Source organism: Suillus subaureus (genome assembly GCF_016647635.1).
Source record: "Suillus subaureus strain MN1 chromosome Unknown BJ212scaffold_7, whole genome shotgun sequence".
Lineage (NCBI taxonomy): Eukaryota > Fungi > Basidiomycota > Agaricomycetes > Boletales > Suillaceae > Suillus > Suillus subaureus.
In genome coordinates this window covers 122,865-141,197 of record NW_024538563.1, presented here as the reverse complement: position 1 = coordinate 141,197, position 18,333 = coordinate 122,865, and the positions used below count along the sequence as shown (strand labels likewise).

The 18,333-nt window shown below is 44.3% G+C and overlaps 3 protein-coding genes across 3 annotated transcripts; 2 read left to right on the top strand and 1 right to left on the bottom strand.

The window, feature by feature from the left end:
- Positions 1 to 1,874: 1,874 nt before the first annotated feature.
- BJ212DRAFT_1445414 (aspartic peptidase domain-containing protein) lies at positions 1,875 to 3,312 on the top strand (the record flags this gene model as incomplete). Its single annotated transcript, XM_041338114.1, has 5 exons — positions 1,875 to 2,151; positions 2,209 to 2,306; positions 2,379 to 2,853; positions 2,900 to 3,170; positions 3,228 to 3,312. The coding sequence occupies 5 exons, from the start codon at positions 1,875 to 1,877 to the stop codon at positions 3,310 to 3,312; spliced, it is 1,206 nt and encodes a 401-aa protein (XP_041195918.1).
- Positions 3,313 to 3,634: 322 nt separating this feature from the next.
- On the top strand, positions 3,635 to 4,749 carry BJ212DRAFT_1549873 (P-loop containing nucleoside triphosphate hydrolase protein; the record flags this gene model as incomplete). The annotated part of the gene is made up of 6 exons (XM_041341899.1): positions 3,635 to 3,755; positions 3,876 to 3,934; positions 3,982 to 4,086; positions 4,171 to 4,194; positions 4,306 to 4,435; positions 4,503 to 4,749. The coding sequence occupies 6 exons, from the start codon at positions 3,635 to 3,637 to the stop codon at positions 4,745 to 4,747; spliced, it is 684 nt and encodes a 227-aa protein (XP_041195917.1).
- A 10,372-nt stretch (positions 4,750 to 15,121) lies between these two features.
- On the bottom strand, positions 15,122 to 15,643 carry BJ212DRAFT_1445413 (uncharacterized protein; the record flags this gene model as incomplete). Its single annotated transcript, XM_041338113.1, has 3 exons — positions 15,122 to 15,412; positions 15,470 to 15,568; positions 15,617 to 15,643. The coding sequence occupies 3 exons, from the start codon at positions 15,641 to 15,643 to the stop codon at positions 15,122 to 15,124; spliced, it is 417 nt and encodes a 138-aa protein (XP_041195916.1).
- Between the last annotated feature and the right edge of the window lie 2,690 nt (positions 15,644 to 18,333).

Genomic DNA, 18,333 nt, shown 5'->3' with positions numbered 1-18,333 from the left:
TTTGTAGTGTCTGGCATGTTTGGAGTATCTGAAAATACATTACGGGATACATTTGATGAGACTAAGGTACGTCTCATATTCCCCATGATATTTAATCCCAATCGTTACCCTCAGCGTGTTACTCAATGTCTACTATAACTATTCACCAACGAGATCGACTCTATCACTCCACAACGAGAGAGTGCCCAAAGGGAGATGAAACGACGCACAGTCGCGCAGTTCCCGACGTGCATGGATGGTATTTTTTCTGCCACATGTTCTAACCTCACGCGTACTTGGGAGAAGACCGAAGATAAGCCAGTGATCGTCATCGGGGACACAAACCGACCATACTTATTAAATACTGTTCTCCGTCGCGCAGGCCGATTCGACCACAAGATAAGCATGGGCGTCCCGTACGTAGAGGCCCGAAACAAGTCAGCCCGTTAGTGCCATCTACCCTTTGTCCATTTCAAGCTTTGACACAGAATTCTGCGAGTACTGTGCGCAAAACCACTGCTGGACGGCGACGAAGTTCAACTTCGTTGCTTTGCAAAAGCCACGCCTGGCTACGTAGGGCAGATCTATTAGTGTTAACAGGTGCAGCGGGCGTCATCGCCGTCAAACGGATCTTCAAACAACTCACAGACAGCACCCTCGGTGGACGTCACTCCCCTCACATCCGCTCAGCTCGCCCCTCTCTACATTGCTTTGGATGATTTTATGCCGCGTTACGTGAAGTTCAGGCGCATCGCCGCTCACAATATTTTCTCCCGCCGTACACCGTCCCTCTTCCATATACTTCTCTTGTATCGTTTATTGCTTTTGTAGATGGCTGTATCTGCTTAACCGCCTATTCTATGGTGAAGAATGCATGCCGTTTGGGTGGTGCTTGCGCAGAGCAAACACTCAATACTCAATTCCAGACAATGCTCGAGTGAATAGTATCGTTATGTTCACATCCGACCATATGATATGCAATATGCAATAAAATAGATGAAATGTATATAGGTGTGGATAGTGTAAAGGGAGCGAGGTAAAATGCGCAGAAACCAGGAGGCAAGAACGACGATTATATGGCGAATCGAGAGGCTCGGACTAGGAATGGGAACGGGACTTTGTATCGAGTCAAAAGACTAAAGAACGATATTCGACGGGGGGAGGTATTAATGCGCTGATTGAGACGAAGAATCAAAGGAGAACGTGTATGAGGCATGTAACGAAGAGTAATTGCGTGTGTAAAAGAAAAGGATGAGTACGTACGATAGTGATGTCGATAGTGATATCTTGAGATTATGTGAGGTGCCGAGAATGACAAGAACTTAGAAGGAACGAGAGGTCGAAGTGAGCAGTGGGAGACTGCTGTGGGTCACGGCGGCAGTGCCAGGTTAGCAGTAACACAAGAAAGGTGATGGCCGGGTGTGTAACACCAGGGTTTGAGTGTACGTTACGCGGTGAAAAGGGGGCTGTCGTCGTACGTGGTAGATGACGAGAAGTCCTTGTGGTATCTACATTGTAGCCTGTAATGTGAACTTCAAATCAGAACGTTATGTAAACAATGTGGTCAAATGAGTCACGCGCTTCTAAGTTCTCATTGGAAGAAGGCGAAGTTCTGCCACACAGGTTCTGTAGTAAAATCCTGCAGGCCATTCAAAGGTCGTTGCCAGACTTCCATTGCAGCTACCAAGTACTTACTAACCGACACTCATTTCCTGTATGGGTAGATTTTATAGGACTCGAACGTATCTCCACGCAATGAGCCCCGGGCCTGGTCACATTTCAAGCTAACGTAGTCACTTCGACTTGCCTCCGATGCTGACGCCCGAATAACGTTCTGATGTATGAATACCGACCGCCATATAAAAAGGCCCAGCTAGGAAGGATGGCTCAGGAAGATGGTTCCCTCCAGATCGCTTTCATGTATTCTTGCCCTGCCGGCGCTTGCCTTCCTCTCGCTGTCAGCGAGCGCTTTGCCTCATGCTCGGGTAGCGTCAAGCACAGCTACTCTCAAGCTCGCTGTTAGAATAAACTCGTACGGGATCAAGAACGTCGCGGCTGCAGATCGAGCTCGAATCCAAACCTTACAAGCTCGCGGCAGCTCTTCCGTCAATGCAACCAATGCCGTGACGATATACACTGCTGACATTGGTGTGGGGAGTCCAGCAACGTACTGTAAGCTGCTCGTGCTCCTGCGATTTCTTTGTCTGACGCATTGTGAATTTCATACAGACACACTCCTGGTAGACACCGGAAGCTCAAACACCTGGATCGGGGCCAATAAGGCTTACCAGAAGACTTCCACGAGCCATGATACAGGCGGTATATTCGTGAGTATCTGTTTCTACGTGGCACACATGTTGTCAAACCGTTTCCAGTATGTTGCATACGGGTCTGGTCAGGCTTATGTTCTTGGAGAGGAATATACAGACACCGTAACGTTCAACTCTGATCTGGTCATCGACAACCAATCTATTGGCGTCGCAACTGCATTTTCATATCTAACCTCAGGGCTAGATGGTCCGGACGGGATTCTTGGCCTTGGACCGGTTGATTTGACGCAGGGCACCGTCAGTAATGCATATGAAGTTCCAACTGTGACGGACAACCTCTATGCGCAGCGAAAAATTAGTTCAGAAGTACTCGGAGTGTTCTTCGCACCTGCTTCCTCTAACGATAGCAGCGGCGAGCTCACGTTTGGTGGTTATAACGCCTCCAAAATTACTGGAGACGTCAATTATGTGCCAATCACATCAACATCTCCAGCGAATACATATTGGGGCATCGATCAATCCATCAGCTATGGGGACACGGTGATTTTGGATGAGACAGCTGGTATCGTCGATACTGGAACCACCTTCATTCTCATTGCCTCTGGTAGGTGTCCTGTAAGACATCAAAGCCCCTCTAACCCACTGTTCAGACGCCTTCGACAAATACCAGTCTGCTACGGGAGCAACGTTGGATGAGAGCACTGAATTGTTAACGATCACATCTGAGCAGTACGACCAGCTCTCATCCTTGTATTTCACTATTGGTGGCGTTACCTATGAGCTTACCCCAAATGCACAAATCTGGCCTCGATCGCTGAACAGCGCCATTGGTGGTACCACCGACAGTATATACCTGGTTATCAGTTCCACTGGGAGCTCCTCTGGTTCTGGTTTGGATTTCACAAATGGCTACTGTTTCCTGTGCGCTGAGCTACTTTTTTTGTCGGAAAAATAAATTGCTGAATTGTTCTTTCACAGCGAGCGGTTTTACTCGGTGTATGATACGACGAACTCCCGAGTCGGGCTCGCCACCACTGAGTACACCAATGCTACGACCAACTAACTACAGTCCTTCAAGAAGATCATATACCCGGGTCCTCATTAACATACCCACAAGAACATTCGGACCTTACTTAAGAATTCGTTACGTACATATTTCATCACATTCATTTAACCCTGTTGATATCACGTATGAGTCGTACTTGTGAACAATACACCATTTCAATTTAAATGCTCCTTCTGCGCTTCTGCTAAACACGCTTGTCAAGACCCCTCTTCCAGAAGATGCAAACCACTATCCGTGTTGGAAAACCCAGTCGAACCAGGGACCTCGATTCTTCCTCGATTTTCCACAGCACCCGCTACGAATGAAGTAACCCGCCCCGATGCTTGTCCCCCTTCCTCAAAGCGAAAATTGCGCTAGCCCGTTAACAGTGGAAGACATTGGTCAACGACCCAATCTATCTACCAATTCCGTAGCGAAGGATGACACTCCCCATGCTACTCGTTTGTCCCATGCTCTCATCTAGGTGTTGCAGATGCGTGCATGGAAAAGATGCTGGAGCTTGTCGCCGACATGCCTCTGTCATCTGGAAATATATCTGCACACTGATGTGCAGCCTCCAGGTGGTGTTTATGATCCTCCGGGGTGCGGCAAGACCCTTCTAGCAAATACAATAGCCGGGGTGAGTGCGCCCATTGGTCCGTTTGTAAGTTGACTGATTGTATGCAGGAGCTTGGTGTTCCCGTTATCACTGGTATACCTGCTCCATTCATAGTGTCTGGCTTGTCTGGAGAGTCCGAAAACACACTACAAGATACATTTGACGAAGCTAAGGTACATATTGTATTCCGCATGGTGTTTTTTAATTTCAGTCATTATCCCCAGCGTGTTGTTCCGCGTCTACTTTTCACCAACTAGATCGACACTATCACTCCAAAACGAGTGAGTGCCCAGAATGAGATGCATAGTCGTGCAGTTCCTGACGTGCATGGATGGTATTTTTACATCATTTTTTCTACCACATGTTCTAACCTGACCCGTACTTGGGAGAAGATTGAAGATAAGCCTGTGGTTGTCACTAGGGCCACAAACCGACCAGACTCGTTAGATGCTGTTTTCCGAAGCGCAGGCCGACTCGACCACGAGATAAGCATGGATGCCCTGGATGAGGAGGCCCGAAAAAGTAAGCCCGTCGGTGTCATCATCCATTTCAAGCTTTGGCAGAATTCTACGAGTACTATATGCACAAGTCCAGCTAGACGGCGATTTCAACTCCGCTGCCTTTGCCAAAGCCACGCCTGGCTACGTAGGGGCAGATCTATCTGCGTTAACAGGCGCAGCTGGCGTCGGAGCCTCATCGCTGTCAAACATATCTTCAAACAACTCACAAACGACACGCTCGTCCTTCTGGAAGCACCAGAACACATCGGCCAAGATACTCCCGTGGCAGTGGATCCGTCACGAACGCCCCCAGCCGATACCGCGCCAAGTATAGTACTAATCCCTTTTCTCTCTCTAGCGTCCCGGCTCTCTACTTCTCCCATTTTGCATTTCCTCAGTACACATGCCTCTCCCCTCACACCCGTTCAGCTCGCCCCTCTCTGCATTACTTCGGACGATTTTTATGCAGCGCTACGTGAAGTCCAGCCTTCCTCCAAGCGAGAGGGCATACATCGCCACCCACAATAGTTCCTCCCGCTGTGCACCATCCGTCTTCCATATGCTTTTACGTGTCGTCTATAGCTTTTGTAAATTGATATACACAAAATACATGCATCTGCTTCAATAACGCCCATTCCTTGAAAAATGCATGTGTCGTTTGAGTGGTACTTGCGAACTGAGCAAGCACTCAACACTCATTTCCAGTCAATGCTCACGTTAACAATATTATAATCACATCTGATCATATGACATGCAATATGCAATAAAATAGATCAAATGCACACAGGTACGAGTAGTGTGAAGGGAACGAGATCAAGAGCGCAGAACCAGGATACCAACTGGGGAAAGAACGAGATATCACAGGTAGGTCGTGGTGGCAGTGCAAGGTTACTGGCAGTACGAGAAAGGTCATGGTTGGGCATGCAACACCAGATTCATGGAAGGGCGAGGAAGGGTCTGTGTTGATGTATCAGGCATGGCGTTACACTTGGAATGTGGGGCTGTGGAAGTGCAGTAGATTGATGGAGCAAGTGATCACTCAAGGGTGACAGGAAGGTGCAGAAGGTCAAAGTAGGAACACAGGAGACTGTGGTAAGTCGTGGGGGCAGCACCAGGTTAGCATGAGCATGAGGTTGGACGTGTGGGGTAACAGGCAACAGCAGGATATTAATGGAAGGGGGCTGTGTTGGTGTGTAGCAGGAGGTGGTAGGAGGTTGCCATAGGGCGTAGATGGTTGCATTGATGGTGGCACCATGCCATAATTGCATGATGTCACTGGGGGAGGCGGGAGTGATGCCATCCTATCGATTTTTGTTTCATCTGACCAGGTAGCCCTATTCCAGTCCTCAACAGTCCAATATTGAGGCTTTAAAGTAAAGGCCAATCTCCTTCTTATATAGGCTGAAGACAGGAAAGGCTTTTCTGCCTGTTTACAGCTTTAAGATTGGCTGCCTTTAGAGTACCCCTGACTATTTGAGTGGAGAGAGCAGTGTAGATGATGTCATTAATGAATTTGGTGGCTTGAGTAGCATTAGCAGCCTGCCTAGTTGGAATATTATGAACAAGAGATTTTTTGTTATATGATGTCACAGGATGCAGGTAGAAGGATATATCTAAATGGACTACTGTAGAGCTATGACACTAGGTTCATCACAGGTCACAGCCCTTGATGAATCGAATCTATTTGGTGTGACCATCACATGAATTTTGGTGGGACGAAGCTAATTTGTGACATTCAGAAAAAAAACATAGGAAAAACATAGGTTGTGCACTAATGGGACCAAAAATCATTATACATCAAATTTGTGATGCATCTACACTTTCCATGCCCATAATCAACCTTCAGAACACTGTTCAAGCCACCTTCCATATCTTCAGCAGCAATGTCACCCACATCATAGACTTCAGAGTGGTTTGCACACGAAAGTCCACCATCTGCATTGATATGGCAGTCAGAATGGACCTGTTCACCCCTGGAAGCCATATGGTCAAGAAGTGCATCCATTGGCATGTCACTGGCATCAAGATCATGCTTGCTGGCATCATTGAATGGGGATTTGACTCCGATAGCATTAGTACTAGCCTTGTCCTCTGACTCGGAATTTGTTGCCCGTTCAACACCATCAGTCTTGTACTGAGCAGTAGTAATCCTCACCCATCCAGCTGGATCATTCTTCTGAACATTGCGTAAATATTGCAATGCCTCCCGACTTGTGAGACTCGCAAATGAGAGATTGAACTTCTCCCCAGCCTTACACATGAAGAATGCCTTTGAAATAGGATTTAGCTCCATGCATCAAGATTCGACAATGCGAGTAAATGAGAAATGAAGCAGCATGTCAGAATGACAGGCACTTGAAAATGGATCATAGACTCACCTGGCAGGCTTTAAGGCCACAGAGTCTCCAAGTCCACTTGTTACCATCATTAGCACTATGTGAGGTGAATCCTGAAGCAAGTTGTCACAATCACAAAGCAGTGGCATGTCATATGGTTGCAAGTGGTGAAGCATCTGCAGGCAAATCTATTTGGGTGTGGTCACAGGTCACATGGACATTTGAACCAGTGACACTGAGTATGACATAATCACACGCTGCACGTGACGAACCTAGTGTCATAGCTCTACAGTATAGCCCTAAAAGTGTGATACATCTTTAAGTCTAGTTATCCACCCAGCTGGGATATATCCATTCTCACCAGATATCAGAGCCGCGTTTTTCGCATTTTGAAACTCAGCTATTTTTCAAATGTCAAGATACATTCCAGATTTGGTAGGGGATATATTCCTATGGTATGACCGCAATTTTGGCTTCCAAAAGCGGAAATTCACAAAATACATCCTATTTTGGTCACTTCCTCATATCAGGGCTTCCCCACATTATTCCCACACTCCGCACTTTCGCATTTTTCAGCCACACAGTGTGGAAATTACACTACAACACCCAAAACATCACCCAATATGGTATACCCCACAATTTCAATTGTTCCCACACCCTCCCCACCTCACTGCAGCTTCACCACCACACCACAATAGCTCCCCCTTCATATATAAGTAGTAGTTTGGTGTATACATGTATAATATAGGATAATAAATCGTTTTTTTATTATTATTTGTGTGCCTATTCCTCCTCCAGGGCCCTTTCAACATAGCCAAGGGTACAGAACATTTTCGCATTTTTGCTCCTTTGATAGGGAAGTGTTCCATGGCATTCAGAACATGTGTAGTAGTATATATAAAGAGATTCCAATCTTTATTTTGCCCCCTGAAGCACCCTACATCAATAGATATAGCTTATATATAGGAAAACACAAAATATGTCCCCATTCATTTATTTCTGAGTGGATATACTTGTAAAATGTATCCACAACATCTATTCATCAGTAGGAACAATGTATCAGGAGTCCAGGACCATAGGACAAGACCCTGTGATGCAGTATACCTACCCTCTCCTGGTGGTTTACCCCCTGTGAAAAAATTTCCTGTAGGACCGGACCTCAAGGATGGTAGGGGGTCTATTTCTATGCATATTTAGAGTATATCTGTCACCTAGCTACCACAGGAAACCTATAGGGTCCTTCAACAGGAACAAAAATATGGAAAATCGCATTTTTGACTTTTTGGATGTTTTTTAGTACTTTACCATTGCACATGTGATCCAACCTGCTTATATATCATCAGTTGTGCATATATATATGCTTTTTATGCCAAAGATCAGTTAAAAATAGGCCGGAGGTTTGAGCTAGTGTGCATACTTGCTATTTCTACTGATAAGGGGCTCATAGTGGTACTGCGCTTCACAAGCTCCATGCCCTTAAACAAGGCAATGACTTAAGTGAGTACATAGCCACATTCCAACAGCTCTGTAACCAAGCTGAGATCTACAGCTTCAATGCTCAGAAAGATTACTTCCTCCGAAGCCTTAAACAGCCACTTATCACAAAACTCTGCAATTCTAGAGAAATCCCTGACACCCTTGACAGAATAGTCAAGAAGGTGATATCCATCGAAAACTCCTATCAGCTTCTCCTTTCCCACAGACCCCAGAACAACAATAAAAACACCTGTTTCAATGACCAACAATCCACTCTGCATTTCACCCCTAGAAACAATGACCCTAATGCTATGAACATCAATCACCTCTCTGAGGCTGAGAAGAAGGAATACATGAAGCAAGGGAAATGCTTCTCCTGCGGAAAGGTTGGTCACAGATCTAATGACCAAGAATTCCACCCCTGAAATGGAGATGCCAGAAAGAATAACTATAAAGGAAAGCAGATGGTAAGGTGTACAGCACCTAAAGAAGAAGACACCAGCAAGATCAAAGGTCTCAATGATGAAGAAGATCTTAATGCTAGAAGAATGGATTTTTGAACCAGGAGCCTACCACAATGTTAGCCACTCCTTGTATCAATGTACATATTGCACACAGTGTAGGAAAAACTAAAGAATTAAGGGTCCTGGCAACCATCTTTTCCTCTGTACACCCCAATAAATCATTGCAAACCACCACTGTTGTTGATTGTGGTGCAGCTGCCACATTCATCCATTGGATGCTTGTAAGAAAACACAGAATAAAGACACACCACTTCGAAACACCCTTCCCTATCTGAACCGCTGATGGAAAGATCTCCAAAGGCCCCATCACCCATTATTGCCATCTTGCAATCAAGATTGATGATTGACTCATGATTGGAAAATTCAATGTCATGAACATGAGCAACAACAATATGATCCTTCTTAGGAAACCCTGGCTTTCTGCCATGAATCCTGACATCAACTGGGCTAAAGACACCCTTCAACTTCCTTCTACTCCCAGATCACTCCAACTAGAAGAAGTATTCAAGAAGAAATGGGGCTTCATTCCTTCACCTTGCAAGAAAGTCACAATCGAAGAAGAGGAAGACCCTGAGCAATTCAAACCTGTCTATGCTCCACTTCCCATAAATGGGAAAAGAACTCTTGAACATCAAAAAGAAAAGAAGAAAGAAGAAGAACCACTTCCACCTCTTTGGCCAGATCCTGATGAAGATCTGTTACCCTAATACAATACCAAAAATGATGTCTGGGATGACATTCCCACTGAACCAACTTTCCTTCGAAAGGTTGATGACCCTGTCACTTATCCCATCAATGACAATGAAGTATTAATCGAATATGCCAAAGACGGCTCTTCTATTACCCTTTTCAAAAACCTCTCCTTCAACACGCCCCTCACACGTGATGGCACATCTGCCTCTGAGATCTGACGAACTGCAGCTCTATCCCCTTTAAGAAACTCTTGGATCTATGCATGAAAGACCAAAGAAGATGAAGAATACTTGAAGACTAGTAATAAAGCTCAAGAATTCACTCTGAAAGACACTCAAGAAAAGAAGAAGAAAACCTTTGAAGAACTCATCCCTGATTATCTCCATGACTTTGCTGATGTTTTCGCCAAAGACAGCTTAAACAAACTTCCCCCATCTCAACCGGGTGTTGATCATAGAATTGAAACCAAACCTGGATATATTCCAAAATCTGTGAAAACCTACCCTTTATCCCCAAAAGAAACTGATGCTGTGAAAGCTTTTCTTGATGAACACATCACTAAAGATTTCATCTAATCTTCAAAATCTCTGCAAGCCAGTGGATTCTTCTTTGTAGGAAAGAAAGATGGATCTCTATGACCCTGTCAAGACTATTGTTACATCAATGAGTGGATGATAAAGAACACCTATCCCCTTCCTTTAATCCCTCCTCTCATTGCCAAGCTAAGGGATGCCAAGTACTTCACCAAGATGGACATCCAATCTGGATATAATAATATCTTGATCCACCCTGACGATCGCTGGAAAGCAGCATTCACCACCTCCTTTGGACTCTTCGAACTGAAAGTCATGTTCTTTGGCTTATGCAACTCTCCTGCAACATTCCAAGCCTATATGAATCAGACCTTCCAGAAAGAAATCACTGAAGGCTGGATGATTGTTTATATGGATGACATCCTCATTTTCTCAAAAACCCTAGAAGAACACCAGAAATGAACATGCCATATCCTGAATATCATCTGAAAAGAAATCCTTTTCCTGAAACCTGAAAAATGCACCTTTGATGCTCAGGAAGTTGATTATCTTGGAATGATAATTCACCCCAGACAAGTTGCAATGGATCCAGCCAAATTATCTGGCATTAGTCAATAGACAACTCCAACTTCAGTAAAAGAAGTCTGCTCATTCCTTGGATTCTGCAACTTCTATTGCCACTTCATCTCCCACTACTCCAACCTCGCACGACCCTTGAAAGATCTGATGAAGAAAGATGCTGTCTTCACATGGTCACAAGCATGCACTGACTCCTTTGAGAAACTAAAGCAATGTTTCTTATCAGAACCCATCCTCTGTAACCCTGACCCTTCCCAACAATTCGCCCTCACAACTGACACTTCACTCATTGCCACTGGAGCAGTCCTCCTTCAGACTGATGAGAATGGTGCATATCACCCATGTGGCTATCTCTCCCAATCCTTTAATCCCGCTGAATGAAACTACCAGATCTATGATCGTGAACTCCTTGCTATCATCCATGCTTTGAAAGCATGGTGACACTATCTTGAAGGGAACCCTCACCCTGTCATTGTAGTCACCAATCACAAGAACCTCCTCTATTTTCACTGTAGGGATTTCATATTCTGTGGGTGTTAAGGTCATACTCAAGGGATAACTGAATCCAAAGGGCTTCGGCCTCAGCTCATGTGCTGTGCCCCTTACCCAAGTATTGCCCCTTATTTCAGGAAGGCAAGACTAATGCATCCGGAAGGTTGGACGAGTAGTGTAGCAGATCCGGATGACTTCCAGATGAGGGATAAGTATCGTAGGGCTAATCCAGATGAGTCCAGACTAGAAACTAATGGTAATGGACTGTTGGAGACAGAGGCGGATATGGATAGACTATAGGAATCAATCCTAAGTCTTGGAGGGTGATGAGAGTAGAGATACTCAAGTCCAGAGGACAGGAATGAGTAGAACTAAGATGATATTTGAACTGAGGTACTACAGAGAGTTACAGGAGGTTATATACTATAGGTATCTAACAGAATGATCAATCAGCAGAGTCTGAGGCTATGTATGAAGCATATGGATGGTCTATTGGTAAGTAGTAATGGATCAGGGAGCAGGACAGATATACAGATAACTGAAATACCAGAGTTAGAGGATTACTGAAAAGAGATGAGCACTGGTTGTGGATTTGGATGAATTGTGGACCGGACCAGACAAGTGGACAGAATGAATGATGAGATGTTGGAGGGAGATAAGATGTGGATAGGATTGGAGATAAGATGTGGATCGGATCTGAGATGAGATAAGGATCGGATCTGAGATCCGGATATGCAGATATGACAGTGGGCTTGTATAGGCAGATATTACTTAGTGTTATGTTCGCACTTTTGGTGCTTATGTAATCATCATAGTTTTCACCACCTACCAGTACCAGTCTGAGACTTAGAGTTATTAGCATGATTTCCTATCCTCTCTGAGCACTGAGCTTAGTCCAGAAACCCTTTAGGGTTGAATAGCAGCTATGCATAGCACATTTAGCCCAACATTAGAAGTCTACTTTCCAGTTCTCTTCTTGTTGTGTTTCCCACATCACTTTGCACAGAACCTTACTTGCCAACAAGCATGTTGGCAGTTAACCCTGAATGAATTTGATCTTGAACTCCACCACGTCCCAGGAAGCAAACCTGCTGCTCCTGATGCTCTTTCATGCCACTCTGATCATTCTTCTGATCCTTTGGATAATTCTGATGTCACACTTCTCCCGGATACCATGTTTTCTTGTCTTATTGACAATGACCTTGCCAACACCCTAAAAGCCACAGACCCTCTCTCTGACCCTGTCATTCTGGCTACACAACAAGCCCTTGATGGGTTAAATGCACCTTCTATGAAATCCACTCTCTCCAATTGGAAGTTTGATGATGGCACCTTGTTTTATAAAAACCATGCCTATGTCCCCATTCATTTCCGACACCACATTCTACACCTTCACCATGATCACCCCACTGCTAGCCAGCCTGGACACTTTAAAACTGAAGAATTAGTCAAACATAACTATTGGTGGCCTGGAATGGGCACATTCATCTGCAAATACATCAAGGATTGCACCCTATGCCAGCAAATGAAATTGGACACTCATCCCTCCACACCACCCCTGAACCCTATTCCTTTCTCTGTGCTTCGCCCCTTCTCTCAGATCTCCATCAATCTGATCACTGACTTGCCTGAATCAGGCAGCTTTGATTTGGTTATGGTCATGGTAGACCATGGCCTTATGAAGGGGGTAATTCTCTCACCTTGCAAGAAAACCATCACATCAGAAGGAGTTGCCCAACTCTTTTTCAAGAAAGTCTTTCTTAGATTTGGACTCTATGATAAAATCATTTCCGACAGAGGACCCCAGTTTGCCTCTAAATTCACCAAAGAACTTGGAAGACTCCTCAACTATGAAGTTGCACTCTCCCCTGCCTATCACCTGCAAACTGACAGACAGACCAAATGTCTGAACCAGGAACTCAAAACCTATCTTCACATTTACTGCTGTTCTACACCTCTTGATTGGGTAAAGCATTTGCCCATGGCCAAATTTGCCCACAATCACCAAAAACATGATGCCTGCAATGTTTGCCCTTTTCACCTCATGATGGGTTATGAACCCCAAGGAATCCCTTATATTCTCCCAAACTCTGCAGTCCCCGCAGCAGAAGATCAAGTCAAATACCTTCAGAAGATCCAAGAAGAAGCCATTTCTTGTCACAATCTCACCATGCAATGCATGTCTGATCAGACTTTTGGAAAGAAGTTTGAACCCTGGAAGATCAGTGAGAAAGTTTGGTTATTGGCAAAGAACCTTATCACTGGACTACCCTCAAAGAAGCTTGCCCCTAAACACTACGGCCCTTTCATGGTAGAAGCCATCCTCTCCCCTATCACATTCAAGATCCAACTCCCTACCTCCTGGAAATCACACCCTGTCTTCCATGCTTCTGAATTACCCTCCTATTGGGAAACAGAAGTCCACAGCTTGAACCACACCAAACCTCCCCCTGACATCATCAATGGACAAGAAGAATATGAAATAGAAGCCATTCTCGCCCATAAGGGAAATGAAAAAGGAAAATGACACTTCCTTGTATCATGGAAGGGTTACCCTTCTTCAGATAACTCCTGGCTCCCTGAAAAGGAATTAGACAATGCCCAGGAAATCCTGAAAATCTATAAAGACTACCTTCAACTCTCTCAACTCTTTACCTAGAAACCTGATCCCAGAATATGCCTTCCTCATGATCCTTGAACTCTTCTCTTGAACTCCATCACTCTCAGCTCGAACTTCACCACAAGCAAGCTCTTGTTGAATCGACCCTTTCTTCTCTCCCTTGTGTTTTACCTTTAGACCATTTCTTTTCTGAAAATATTGTTTCTCTTTCTTTGATGACCATTCACTGCAGTGCAGACCTGGCATCTAGCTATGCCCATACCATCGCAGCCCCTGCTGAAGAAACCACCAAGTGTTCCATCATTTATCATATGACCAAGATCAAGTCCCTCACCACTGAACGACTCCTAGATCGAGGGTTCAAGCAAGTGCTTACCCCAGAAATGATCTCTGAAATCGTGAAACTAGAATGCTCCATCTCTGTTGAACCCCTTCGCTTCTCCACCCAAGAAGTCCTAGATCTCCATCAGAATCTTCTGATGATGACACCCTGTCCCTGCTCCCTCACAGCTTGCAGTTTGTTCTGCAGGAAATCCACATTGTGCTTGTGGAAAGAAAAGAAACACTGTCGCCTTCGGAATAGGCCTCTCTTGTCCCATCACACCATCCCCTGCTCCACCCATCATCATTGATGAAGATAAACCTGTATCTTCCTCTGACTCTTGTGCCCCATCTGAGGAGGCTTATTGTGACCAAAATGGTGTCAATTATTCCACCATCACTTGCTGATACTGCCAGTAGGAAGGACATTATCAGGTCCATTGCCCTTGCTACTTCTGCTGAGAATGCCATCACCATGCTCTGAAATACCTCACTGCCTACTGTCCCACTCTTTGAGGATGCCGTATCATTAACGCCAAACCTAGCTCTTGGGCTTTCCATTATCAACTTAAGATCTATGAAGATAGAAAAGATCTTGAACAAGAGGAGCATGAAAAGCAGTTTGCAAGAGATGCTGACTTTGACCCTAACAGCTATCAGAATCTTAGTGACTGAAAGTTGGTGACTTCAGATGTTAACTGGGGGGTAATGTTATAGCACCCCACTCTTTTTCCCATCATCACTATGGATGCCTTATGGTTGTACTCTTGACACTTCCTTTTCACTGTGCTGTTTCCTCATGGTCTTCCTTATCTCTGACTCATACCTTTGTTTTCCCATGAACCTTCCTTTCTTAGTACTTGTTACCCTTTGCCCAGCATGGTCTGTGCATGATTCCATTACATATATAATCCCTAGTTACTGGTTGTATTTTCTCTAACTTAAATCTACTCAGTTCTCTTTCATACTCAAACTCTAGCTCCTTGGGAAGGAGGCTAGCCACTGTCCCATTTGAAACTCTAGATCCTGCAGGAGTCTAGATGATTGCTCCTGAGGGAGGCATAGACTCAATAAGGCTTTGTCCTTGATTGATCCTGATCTTGATTCCTTTATTGGAATGACACTCTATCCAAATTAATAACACTTATAGGACCCAAGCCACTGCCTGCCTAGTACGGCCCAAAATGCAGCAAGCAAGCTCATGGCCAAGCTTGTGTATGTGATTGTTTGAATCCATAGGGTTAGCATGGTCGGCAACCACATAGATGCTGGATCTGCAGGCATGGAGCCCACTCCAGTGAGGTTGCTGAGTCTGATGTACACAAGTTGCTTCAGAAGGGCATTCGTGGTGTCGCTGGGGTTGGGACTGAGATTAGACTCCATTGCTACTATAAAAGATGTGCTGACAGCTGAGAAAAGACCAGACTGATCAAGCATCAGTCTTACACAAGTCAAAGATAGGCATGCAAAACCTATGAAGACCAAAATGATGTCCATATCACCAGTGTATTGCTCGAGGAACTCACCATCATGTTCCTCTGCAACTCTTTTGTACACTCCCCAGAAACAAGACCAATTGTCCTTGCCACTCTTGGATGAAATTGTCAAGTCCTGGAGAACTTCCAATACTTTCTTCATGGTATCTGCTCTGCGCATAGGGTGTCATCAGCTGCAATCGCTCAGCTTATTGTTTGCTCACAATTTGTTTAGAGTTGGCTGGTCCTTCTGTGGCCCACTGAGACAATTCATGAGCTTGTTAAAAATCGCCATTGAATGGGACTTACAAAACTAAATTGCCATTCAGTGCAACTTTGGAAGCACTTTCCTGTTCATGAAGTTCTGATAGCTGGGAAGGCCCAATGTTCAAGCTGGAGTTCTGGTGAGGTGTTACACAGAAACATCAAGGCAGAACCACTTACATCCCTGACAGTAACTCCACTGCTGAAGGTTCACCATTTCCCTTCTCCCTATCTTGCTGTTATACTGGTGACAGATGTCAGGAATCAGTCACTTACTCTGAACCCTCTGGGAATCCTGTGGTATCCTGTTCAGGGCCAGGCTGCTTGTCTGTATAGGCACCCTAGTCCTCAGTGCCACTAGTGCTGGATGCTTTTGACATGAGGAAGTGAGAGCTATAGGTATTTAGATCCAAAATCAAAGCCAGTGGAATGAGGAAGAGTCTGAGCACACAGAGAGATAAGGACTGGTGGTACACAGCACTGGTTGAGTGCCTGCAGCTGCAACCATCCTGAACATGTGTTTATTGACACTGAGGGTGTTCTTGAACATTGTCATCTTGGTGTAAACCAAGCCAAGTGACTTCCTCCACCTCAATTTGAAATTTGACACAACATCGGGTGTCATGCGACTCATTGAGGGCACCCACTACCTGAACACTACTTGAATTAGCATGCCAAAGTCAAGTGCCAAACTTGTGCTTTCCTTGGCAGAAATATTTCATTCTGCCAACAACACTAAATGGGACCTGAGCTCAGCATCAATGAAGAACTCCCAATTCCATCACTGTGCTTCATGTCCAAACTCATTTTATCCATGACTGGGATCATCATTTCATACATACCACACAGATAACATGACACAATATCCTGTGGGTATGATATATCAGTTGCTTCAATCAGCACCCAACCGTGATATATCCCTGGTGTTGGCTTACCACAGGCATCCACAGATGATGTATCACCACAAATGATATATCACCACACCCTAATATACACTGCCGCATTTTGGGCATTTTTGAAACTCAGCTCTTTGTCATTCCAGGCAGCATATTATGACCGCAATTTTGGCTTCCAAAAGTGGAAATTCATAAAACATATACTATTTTGGTCATCTCCTCATTTCAGGCTTCTCCACATTATTCCCACACTCCGCATTTTCGCATTTTTAGCCACCTACTGTGGGAATTGCACCACTACACCCAAAACATCACCTATTTTTGGAATCTCCACAATATCAATTATTCCCACACCCTCCCCACCTCACTGCAGCTTCACCACCACACCACAATAGGTCACTGTGCATATATAAGTAGTAGTTTAGTATACATATGTATAATGTAATGTAATAGACCGCTTTTTTTGTCTATTTGTGTGCCTACTCCTCCTCCAGGGCCCTTTCAACATAGGGTAGGTTACAGAACACTTTCGCATTTTTGCCCTTTTGATAGGAAGGTGTCCTAGGATATTCAGAACATGTTTATGAGTATATTTGAAGTGATTCTAGTCTTTATTTGGCCCCCTGAAGCGTCCTACATCAATAGATATAGCATCTATACATGAACACACAAAATATGCTCTAATGTTATTATTTCTAGATGGATAGACTTGAAAAAATGATTCCCAGCTTCTATTCAGCAATAGGAACAATGTATTAGGAGCCCAAGACCATAGGATAATACCTTGTTGCATAGTGTACCCCCCTCTCCTGGTGGTTCACCCCCTGTGAAAATTTTTCCTGCAGAATCAGATCTCAAGGAGGGTATGTGGTCTACTCCTAAGCATATTCAGAGTATATCTATCATATAGCTAGCCCAAGACACACAGGATCCATCTACAGGAACAAAAACATGACAAACCACATTTTTCACAACTTTGATGTTTCTGACCACTCTACCCTTGCAATCATCTGTTCATATATCACCAGCATAGCATATATACTTGCTTTTGATGACCAAGATCAGCTCAATATAGGCCGGAATTTTGAGATAGTGTATATACTTGCTATTTCTACTGATTAGGGGCCCATACTTTCAAATCATCGAAATTTAATGATCAGACACCTGGAGCACATTCTAAATATATTCTGTATCACAGATCTAAATGTACAGAAATATCCACCCAGAATTGAAATCTGGGGAAGTGAAATAGATAAGAAATTGAGTGTGGGAAACTCCAAATGCCTAAAACATTGAAAATGGTTGGTTGAGTAGTGATAGGACTTTAATGCTCATCAGCTTACTTTACCACCACATCCCTTCCACATATCTTCCTCCCTCAGGGCAAAGTGTAGAATAGGTTCCTTGTGTAGTCTAACACATATACTATTAAAATTCAATAACATCTTTTTTATATGAACAGATGATTGCAAGGGTAGAGTGGTCAGAAACATCAAAGTTGTGAAAAATGTGGTTTGTCATGTTTTTGTTCCTGTAGATGGATCCTGTGTGTCTTGGGCTAGCTATATGATAGATATACTCTGAATATGCTTAGGAGTAGACCACATACCCTCCTTGAGATCTGATTCTGCAGGAAAAATTTTCACAGGGGGTGAACCACCAGGAGAGGGGGGTACACTATGCAACAAGGTATTATCCTATGGTCTTGGGC